This window comes from Callorhinchus milii, unplaced genomic scaffold, assembly GCF_018977255.1.
Source record: "Callorhinchus milii isolate IMCB2004 unplaced genomic scaffold, IMCB_Cmil_1.0 Scaffold21, whole genome shotgun sequence".
NCBI classification, from domain to species: domain Eukaryota; kingdom Metazoa; phylum Chordata; class Chondrichthyes; order Chimaeriformes; family Callorhinchidae; genus Callorhinchus; species Callorhinchus milii.
Window position 1 is genome coordinate 7,909,346 of NW_024704762.1, and position 10,108 is coordinate 7,919,453.

A 10,108-nucleotide genomic window follows, 5' to 3' on the forward strand; every position below is an offset into this window, starting at 1 on the left:
TAACTGACTGATCGGTCGGTCGGTCGGTCGAGCTGGTGAACACTGCGGTGGCGGTGAGGAAGCTGCTTTAAGTGTTAATTCAGATGTGCCCTTTCCTTCCCTTACAAAGAGTCTCAGCATAATAAACGCTCCCCCAAGTACCAGCTCTCTCTCAATCCAATCCACAAATAGTCTCACCTTGCTCCATTTGCCCCAGAGAGCCTCCTGTGCCTATGTCCCTAAGAAGGGGTTGAAGACCTTGCCTAGAGCATGTTCTAAAAGCCCTCTCCACCCTCACTGATAGAATTAGACGGTGACTTATTACAATAAACGTTTACTACGCCTCTCTCCCTCGCTTTTTTAAAAAAAAACACCTAAATTGATAAGAAATCACCTTTTTTTTTAGCTGCCGTTTTATCAAAATGTACATTTTACACATTTCCGCTCTTTTTGCCAGACACCCGAGGCCTGTTTCGAGACCCCCGAGGACCCGGCTAATCCTCTCGCACACCTCACTCGCGTGGCGGTGTCGTTAATCCCTGCACCTCTCTTACAGCCCTCACGTAGTTCAGAATATCTCCACGAATGGAACGGAACGAACGAACGAATAACCTCTGTCAACTGTGAATAAAATCCCTTTCTCTACACGTTGGATCTGGGAAAATTTCTACCGTCAACCCTTAGTGTCTCTCTTTTCTTTTCCCCCCCCTTTCTAAAGTTTTTTTTTCCCCCCACCCCAGCTCTTTACTTGTTTTCCGCAGCTTCTTCCATCTCTGGCTCAGTCTCTGACTTCTGACTGGTGCTCATGTCAGGCTCCCACAGCAGGAACTCATGTAAGAGTGTGTTGACAGTCTCCGGACACTCCATCATCACCATGTGACTGCCCTCCTCGATGACTTTCAAAAATGCGATCAGTAAGATCTAACGAGGCAAACAAAGCTGAAATCAGCGGTGTGGAGTTAATAATAATAATAACAATAATCCTTGCATTTGATATAGCGTTTTTCACGTCGGGAGGACGTCCCAAAGCGCTTCACAGAACACACTGTAAAGTGAATTGACTGTATATTTGTGGGCGAACGCGGCAGCCAATTGCGCACAGCAATGTCCCACAAACAGTCGTAGATTGAAAATGACCAATTTATTATTGTTTTTGGTTTTGGAGGGATTATTATTAGGCTCTGTGTGGAGTAAGGAAACTTGCCCAAGGTTTCGCTCTGTCTGGAATTGAACTCAGGTCTCTCACTTGCAAAGCGAGTGCTCTAACCACTGCCGTAGTGTACTGGTTAGAGCACCCCTCGCAAGCGAGAGGACCAGGGTTCGATTCCCGGGCAGGTCAGGGCGAAAGCTTAAGTTTACTTACTCCTCACACACGCCAATGTTTACCCAGCAATAAGTAGGAACCCGGGTTGTTAGCCGATTGGTGCATCGCTTTTCTGGGGGTAATGATCCCTATAATAATAAGTTTATTAAAAAATAATAATTATATATTTTAATACCAAATAATAATAATCGGGTCACTCAATCCATGACTGTCTATGGGACGCTGCTGTGTGCAATTGGCTGCCACGTTTCGTCCATAAAATATACAGTCAACTCACTTTACAGTATATTCTGTGAAGCGCTTTGAGACGTCTCGAAGACATGATAAGGCGTTATATCAAATGGACTATTAATATTATTATTATGCATGAGCTTCTTCCCCTTGCGAGTGGGCAGGGTGGGGGTGGAGATGGGAAGTGGTTGTATGAAGAGGGATTCTCCACACTTCCAGGTCACTAACTTCGCTGAGTCGAGCGGTCAAACAGTGAACGTCTGATGGCAAAGATGTTTCTCTTACCTCTGCCATGCGTTGGTCTTCATCGATGGGAACAAACTTGTCGTGCATCCCGTGCACCAACAGGACAGGAACGGTCAGCTCAGCGTGATACACCTCGTCTCCCTCCGGCCAGTACTGACCATTCATCATCGCCCTCAGCACGAACGACGAGACATTGAAGGCGTTCCCTTCCTTCATGAGCTGCTTCTCTTTGGCACCTTGATGCGCAAATCCCGCTCTGAAAGAAAAGTGGGGAGAGACCGCTTTAGAGCAGCGGTAGCCAACACGTGGCCCGCGGGCCGGATGTGGCCCACGGGACCAGCCATGAAGAAGCAGCCCTTCCAGAACATCCGCACGAGTCTAGGTAAGTCCGTGTTCGATCGGTCGTGTATTTTCAGTTTTTTTTCTTGATTTGATTTGTGGCGTAAATCAAGAGATATTCAAATCAAGAAAATTCAACCATAAAGGTTGGCCACCACTGGCTTAGAGCAAGGGGGGGAATAATAATTGTAGATGCAGCCTCCCCACATAGATGGTGTCTGTTTTTCTTCTCCAAAATCCCTTCCTATTATTCCTTTTCTCCCAACCTCAAACTCCTCTTAAAACCACCTCCTCTCTCTCTCTCTCTCTCTCTCTTGGCGATGTATTTGGTCATGACCCTCAAAATCTTCCTCTCCTCCCCAATTTGGCGCTCGCTCTTGCCTGTACAACAAACCCTTCGATCCATTCAGTCTACATACCAGTGGTGGTGTTACTGTATAAACGTTATTGTCGGTACGAATGGTTTGGGTCTAAGCTCATAGACTGGTAAATGTAGGAAAAGGGGGAAATCTGGAACACAAGAGGAGCACAGGTTATTATAATAATAATCCTTTACATTTGATACAGTCGGGAGGACATCTCAAAAACACTTCGCAGGATTTACTGCAAAGCGTAGTGACTGGTATCTCGCAGGCACTAGTTGTACGTGTGTGAAATGAGACGGTTATAGCGAATGCAACCGGCGTCAGCTTAATCTTCCCCCAAACAACTTACTTAAGGAAACTCCAGAGGAGGCAGGGGGAGAGGCAATGCAAGACACACGAGGGCAGGTTGAAGATGGAGCAGAGACTGGGTTCCAGGGCAGTTGGCCCCCCTCCATTTATCATCACCAGTTTGTGCACCTGATCAGGGAACTCGTGTGCTAGGAACGTGCAGAAGGAAACCCTGGGGAAAGGAAAACAGAAAGCGGCTCAAACCCGGGTCTCCCAGAGGAGAAACGTACATTAACTCGTCGTTTTCCGGGGGTAATAATTCCTTCCTAAAAAAAATAATAACAATAATAATTTGGTCACTCAATCCACGGCTGTTTGTAGGACGCTGCTGTGCGCAATTGGCTGCCGCGTTTCGCCCACGAAAAACATACAGTCGATTCACTTTACGGTATATTCTGTGAAGCGCTTTGAGACGTGATAAGGCACTATATCAAATGCAAGGATTATTTTTATTAGGAACTCACAGAGGCCAGCAAGGCTGGGTCTGTAGGCGTCTGTGAATTCAACGGTCAACAAGAAAGAGGGAGCGCACGGTACTTTGCCCGTAATTATAATAGTAATCATCCTTGCATTTGATACACCACCTTATTGTGTCTTCGAGATGTCTCAAAGCGCTTTACAGGATACACTGTAAAGTGAATTGACTGTGTATTTTTGTGGGTGAAACAGCAGCAGCAGCCGATTGCCAATAAGTGACCAAATTTATTGCATACATTGTAAAGCGGATTGATTGTCTTTGGAACGTCCTCCCGACGTGCCATGAGAGGCGCTAAAGAAATATAATCTGCTGTTGTATCTTGTGGGCGAAAAAAAAATAGCACAGATCCCGTACCCGTAAGAGTGTCCGATGAGAATGTTCCGTTTCTTCCCGTATCTCTTGAAGATGGCCTTCATGTCCTCCGCCAGGGCGTAGAAGGTGTAAGCGGCCCCGATGCGGGGGCCGGAGCTGGAGCCGTGACCCGCCAAGTCGGGGGCCACCACCTCATAGCCCAGCTTGGCGAAGAAGCCCAGCTGCTCCTTCCAGATGTCCAGCGAGCCCCCCACCCCGTGGATGAAGAAGAGAGTCACGTCAGAGTGGGTGCCCTTGCAGCTGGTGATGCGCTTCTTGCAGTCGATGACCACCGTCTTCTTGGGCTTGCGTTTGCGTCGTTTGCCGGACGGTTGTTCGGGGGGGTTGGCGCTGCCGTTGCCGTTGCCATTGCCGTTGGCCTGGCCCGAGGTTTCGGACAGCTCGATCTCCACTGTGCTGCCTGGCTCCGTGTTGCCGTTCTGGCAATGCAGGATCTCGGAGCGGATGACGTCGCCAAGATTCTCGATCACCAGCTGCCCATTGCGGTAGACGGATATTTTACGCTTACAATGCACCGAGCCTTTGCCCGGAAGAGAGGGCTGGGGCTCCACCGAGGTCTGGGCACCGGCGATGTGCTTGACACGCAACACCCGCCCGGGTTTCACCTCCACATAGTCAAAGCCGTCACTGGTCTCCACACTGTCGATAGGCCCCACCACGTTCAATGTCCGCCCTGTGATGCAGCACATTATCCCGTCGGTGATGCTGGTCAGCATCTTGATGCCTGGAGAGAGAGAGAGAGAGGGAGAGAGATGGGAGAGAGATAGTAGCAGGTATGAGAAGCTTCAGGACTCCTTGAAAAAATAATAATAATAATAATTTGGTTACTCAATCCCCGAGTATTTGTGGGACTCCGCTGTGCACAATTGGCTGCCGCGTTTCGCCCACAAACTATACAGTCAATTCACTTTACAGTATATCCTGTAAAGCACTTTGAGACGTCTCGAAGGCACGATAAGGCGCTATATCAAATGCACTGGATTATTATTGTAAAACCTGAAGACTAATTTTAAAGAATCATCATTCTAAAATCGTTCAGCAACTCGCCTGACGTGAAAATCCAGGAACTCGGATTATTATTAACTTTATTTCTCAAAGAATACAAGAAATTAATTCATCTAGGTTGGGGGAGGGGGGGAGGGGGAAATCTTTGTAAATGGACACTCCCTCATCCAAACTGAGGTCAGGCATGTGTCTGACTGTCGATGTGTGTGTGTGTTGTTCCTGTTGACATTCCTTTCTCAGGCTCCCATTAGGTAAACAGCCAGTGCATTGAGGACCTGTGGACCTGGACTTCAAAGCCACAGTCTTCAAGAGAGCAGGACTGAAAATGTGCATCAAAGGTTACCACAGAAACTCCATTTAACGAAGGATTATGTTCCATTAAAGGCAGTGGATCTTATTTAATACAGATGGTTCTGCAGGCGTGACACCACTTGGCATCATCTCAGGCGACTTCTGGTCTGCCCAGAGCCTAGAATTGGAGACTCCATCTCTCACTGATCACTGATGAGCCTCAGCACAGATACCTCAGCGAACTGGGAATCCAAGCTTTGATTCAGAATTCATCTGCTCTCACTGTACATGCAGCAAGACTTAAATTATTTATGTCAGCTCTTTCAGAAACTCAGTGAGTCAGCAAGAAGATTCTTCCCCCAGCCCCCTCACTCTCTCTCTCTCTCACTGTATAGATTTATCCTCTTTGGCATCTCCCCTGAAGGCAACAACTGATGGACAAAGGCAGTCCTTCCCTCAACCCCTTCCTGATTCCCACCCCCACCCCTTTCCTCAGCTACTTAGTCCAAGGGTCAAGTCTATTCTGGGCCGTCAGTTCAATTGAGTGGGGATGGAGTGATCACAACTCCATCCAATTCCAAACTCCAACCCCTTCTGCCAATTGGGCCCATTGCTCTACAATTTTATTTCATTCTTAACACAAGGCCATGGATCTGCTCGTTTATCCAGTGAGTGGCTGAGCCATCCATAGACTGGCAAAGTACTGGAGTTCTGTCTGTGGTGCTGTGCTAAGCTTTCCTTAGCAACTGGGCTACAATTAGCCTCAGTTACTCCTGTATGAGGGAGATTCAGTGTATCCTGTGAAGCACTTTGAGATGTCTCGACGACACGATAAGGCGCTTTATCAAATGCAAGTATTATTATTATTCTCTCTTGAGGTTCAGTGTGTGATTGTGAAGCCTCACATGCCAACGGCCAGCTATGCAACAACAACAACAACAAAATTACATTTATAGAGCCCCTTTCACGTCGGGAGGACGTCCCAAAGCGTTGAAAGATCACTACAGCGCTGCAAGACAATGGAGTATTTTGAGTCAGTGTACAGTTGTGTAAATCAACGTGCAGCTGTGTAGATCTGTGCACAATCACGTAAATCAGTGTGCTGCAGTTTTACAAATCTGTGCAGGAGGCCATATTTAGTTGTGTGAGACACTGTGTTTGTGTAAGTCAGTCTTCAGTTGTGCAAATTGGTGTGAGCCGAGACAGAGGCACTCAACACATGCTGATTGCCGGCTGCAAATGCTTCAATCACTTTTTCCAACCTCACAAGAGTAAGCATTTACAGAGTATTCTCTGCGGTTTCCAATGCACGTACACAACAGGATCTGAGCAGGGTTGCTGAAGTATTTATACACAGAGCCCTGTGACTCTCTCCTACTTGAATATCCTTGTGAAGTGACAAATCTGTGAGTTCACAATTGCCTCTAAACACAGTTTATATAAAATATTGAGATGGAACCATACCAATTGGCAGCTGATTCCTACTGAGTCGGACACTGAACTTCAACATACCATTCTGAGGTCCATACCTCTCTACTTCCTTGTTGCTACTGTTCTCCAAATCACCTGTCCTCCACAACCCTCCCCCTCTCTGCTTATTCTCACTGTGCTGAAATCAAGGCTCATCACACGGTTTCCTTCTCTGTCTCATTGTCTTGCCAGGATCTCAAAACCCTGGAGCTCATCCATTATCTGAGTGATCCTATGTCCTACAGCTTTTCAAGCCCCAATCTCCACATTTTCTCAACTCTGCTCCCCAACTGATCGTATCTTCTCTCTGAAGCTCTTTGCTACCCTGCACTGAGGGCTTTGACTGTTCAGCTCACTGGGTTTGCTCAGTCAAATCAAAAAACCACACACACCCTGGACTTTTTAACGCTGTCACAGAGATATCAATATCAGTCATCACACTGCCAATATCTCAATGCCTAAATTCAGACTCGATGGGTTTAATGTGCAGGGATAGCTGTGCCATAATAAAACTCATGGCTAAAGTTGTGATGAGATTGCAAATGATAAACATTAAGAAGTTCGCTCTGATCTGGATTCTCTTCCAGCCTCCACACTAATAACACTAATAATAATAATCCTTGCATTTGATGTAGGCCTTACCATGTCGTTGAGACATCTCAAAGCGCTTCACAGAACATATTGTAAAGTGAATTAATTGACTGTGTATTGGTGGGTGAAACACGGCAGATAATTGCATACAGCAGTGTCCCACAAACAGTCATGGATTGGGTGACCAGGAGAGTGGGACTGGATTAGGGTTACATGTAACATGTGGGGTTCTGACCCCATCTTTGTAAAGTGTCCCGAGATGTTATATGAAGGGCTCTATATAAATGCATGTTGTTGTTATTAATTGGTGGCTGGGTTCACAGGACAAAACAGCACTAAACTGTTCATCAAACTGGTAGGTTTGTCAGAGAGAGCAGAGATGGCTATACTGTAGTGGAAAGGATTCCATTGGCATTCTGAGGTTAGCATTGAGATGCATTGTTGATGGGGAAAGACCAGAGGAAGCTTTCTCCGGTCTCTAACCTGAACTGGCTGGAAAGTGGTTGTGGGTTAAACTAAATAGGAAAAAAAAATCAATTGGTTAATAATTAATTTGCCTTTAGAGATGCCAAGCCGAAATGTTAGGCAAGTTTCCTTACTCCACAGGCCTCTAGCTGTAAGTAGGAACCCAGTTGTTAGTTGATTGGCAGATCGCTTTTCCGGGGGTAATGATCCCTTTCAAAAAAAAATTAAAATAAATGATAATAATTTGTCACTCAATCCAATGGGACACTTCTGTGCACAATTGGCTGCCACGTTTCACCCACAAAATATGCAGTCAATTCACTTTCTAGTCTATCCTGTGAAGTGCTTTGAGACGTTGTGAAGATGTGATAAGGCGCTATATCAAATGCAAGGATTATTATTAAGCCTTTTGAGGTGTAGACTGTAAATTACATTTCCACTGAGAAAATCTGCAATCTTTGTAGGTGCGGAAAGGCAAAGCGATATTGGTAAAATAAATGGTGTTTGGGATAATAGTGTTGGGGATATTACAGTGTGGTGTGATCAGTGGTACACACTGCTATTAAGAGAATAACAGCTCTACAAATTCTCTCGTTAAAAGAGGCTGGTAGTAACTACATTGTAAAACAAACGTGTTTCCTAAGCACCGTCTTAAGCGATAAAAGGTTCTTATTTGCGTTTGAAAATCGAATCGCATAATTGTTTTATATGGGGGTGTGGGGGAGGAGAGAGATTTTGCAAGGATGAAGCATTCTGCAAGTTGCCAACATTATTCACGGGCTAACAACATCGAAATCAACTGACTTGGATATAGCTTCCGCTAACATCTGGCTCAATCCCTATTCGGTTGCACTGCTAATGTCATATATTACAAATTAGATTTCTGTTAGGGAATAATATCTCAGGATACAATATATAGTTTGGGACATGACACGATACTGCCAGGATGGTGGAAGGCGAACTGGATGGACCTTGGTCTTCTTTAGCCTAGCAAATTCTTATGTACAGTATAACTAACGTCTAGTTATCTGTGTCGATTTCAGCACCAGGGATACAGGACAGCGGGGATAACCTGAACCCACAAAAAGGCAATTAAACCCATTCCCCATTCCCCTTTCTTTTGAAACGCTAACCCTCTTTTGCACATTACAATGTAACCTTCTCCCACTCAGGTTACCAGTATTTATTCCGAATCGTTCTCTGGGATTTTATGATATTTCCCTTCACGTTGTTTTCCAACTGCAGGTATTTTAATAATCCCCAGAGATTTGCTCCAGCGAGCTTTACCCTTTAAATCTCAGACACACACACACACACACAGGCGATAATAAACCCGCATAAGCCAATAAATACATGTAAACAACTGCAGGTCCACGTCAATTGCAATGCATTTGATGAATATTATATGTATCTTGTACAAAACATACACACACACACACACTGTAAATAAATCATAAATCGTTAGCTGATTAAAAAAAAGTCCCCAAATATATGCATTACTGCTCTCCATCTGCATCATAAGCGTTATTTTCAGTCTTTTCCAAATGAAAATGAAATGCAATTGCATGTACTTCGAAATGCAACCGGCAAACGAACAGAACAGAGCAAAAAAAAAACGTTTCATCGATGCAGAGAGAGAGGGCTCAATTAAATACTGTACTGGACATGCAAAGGAGAATTGAACAATTTTCAAAGAAATCTCTCTTACCTCATTTATTGTTTTTTTTTTAGTTTTTTTTAAAAAAAAACCAGAAAATGCACCGTTCCTCGGAATTGCAAACGCACGGGTATTTTTTTTTGATGTATATATGTGTGTGTGAGATACAAATAAATTGGAAAATCTTGCAAAACAAAAAAAAGACTGGATTTATTTGATTTGACTTTTATTTTCAACCCCTCCACCACCACCACCACTACACACACACACACACACACAGCCCTTTGCTTTCTGTTTTTACATGTTGTCAGCCAGGATTGCAGTTGTATGCGTGTGTGTGTATGTGTGTGGATCTGTAACCCCTTCTCCCTGTCTCCCTCCCCCTGTTTTGATGTCTGGTCGCAAGATGTCTCTGTCCTTCAAATCCAACGAGTGAGTCTGAACAGCACGTCCAAAGCCCGCCCCCCGCTCTGATTGACAGGCGCCTCGGCCAATCAGCTCGGCCATCCGGCTGCCCATCAACCCAATCCAGCCAATCGCCTCCGACTCCGAGGGCGGGACCTTGCCCCTGGGTCCCTCAAGATGCGTCAAATTGCACCTTGTTCAGACTCCAGCTCAATCTACCTGTTTGCTTACACCATCCCTGCCCCTGACCGAGCCCTGTAGGTCAACAGGTTGACAGGCGTGTCTTGCATTCCGCCTGTCGACGGGGTATCTTACAGTCGTTCACCTGCCTGTGCTCCCAAGAGTCCTGGTTCTCTTTTTTTTCCCCATTGCATTCATTTATGCACCTGTCCCACCTCCACCACAACAACAAATTACATTTGTATCCCACCTTTCATGTCAGGAGGACGTCCCAAAGCGCTGGACAGTCAGGGATCTGCACCCGAGCTGGTGGTTGAGATCAGGGGGTGGGGTGGGTGGGTGGGGAGATGGTGGTTGTGGCA

General features: G+C 45.6%; 1 protein-coding gene across 1 annotated transcript; it reads right to left on the reverse strand.

Moving 5' to 3' along the window:
- Positions 1-363: 363 nt before the first annotated feature.
- Positions 364-9,339, reverse strand: abhd8a (abhydrolase domain containing 8a). Its single transcript, XM_042342890.1, has 5 exons — positions 9,213-9,339; positions 3,665-4,406; positions 2,834-3,004; positions 1,820-2,036; positions 364-900 (listed from the first exon to the last, which is right to left on the reverse strand). The coding sequence occupies exons 2-5, from the start codon at positions 4,396-4,398 to the stop codon at positions 724-726; spliced, it is 1,299 nt and encodes a 432-aa protein (XP_042198824.1). The 5' UTR covers positions 4,399-4,406; positions 9,213-9,339; the 3' UTR covers positions 364-723.
- Between the last annotated feature and the right edge of the window lie 769 nt (positions 9,340-10,108).

Excerpts from the sequence above, each read along its gene's own strand:
- abhd8a (XM_042342890.1), bottom strand. The coding sequence starts at position 4,398 with ATGCTGACCAGCATCACCGACGGGATAATGTGCTGCATCACAGGGCGG. Across the intron at positions 3,005-3,664 it reads CTCATCGGACACTCTTACGG|GGTTTCCTTCTGCACGTTCC; the intron begins GTACGGGATCTG and ends TCCTTTCCCCAG. Across the intron at positions 2,037-2,833 it reads CTCCTCTGGAGTTTCCTTAA|AGCGGGATTTGCGCATCAAG; the intron begins GTAAGTTGTTTG and ends CTTTTCTTTCAG.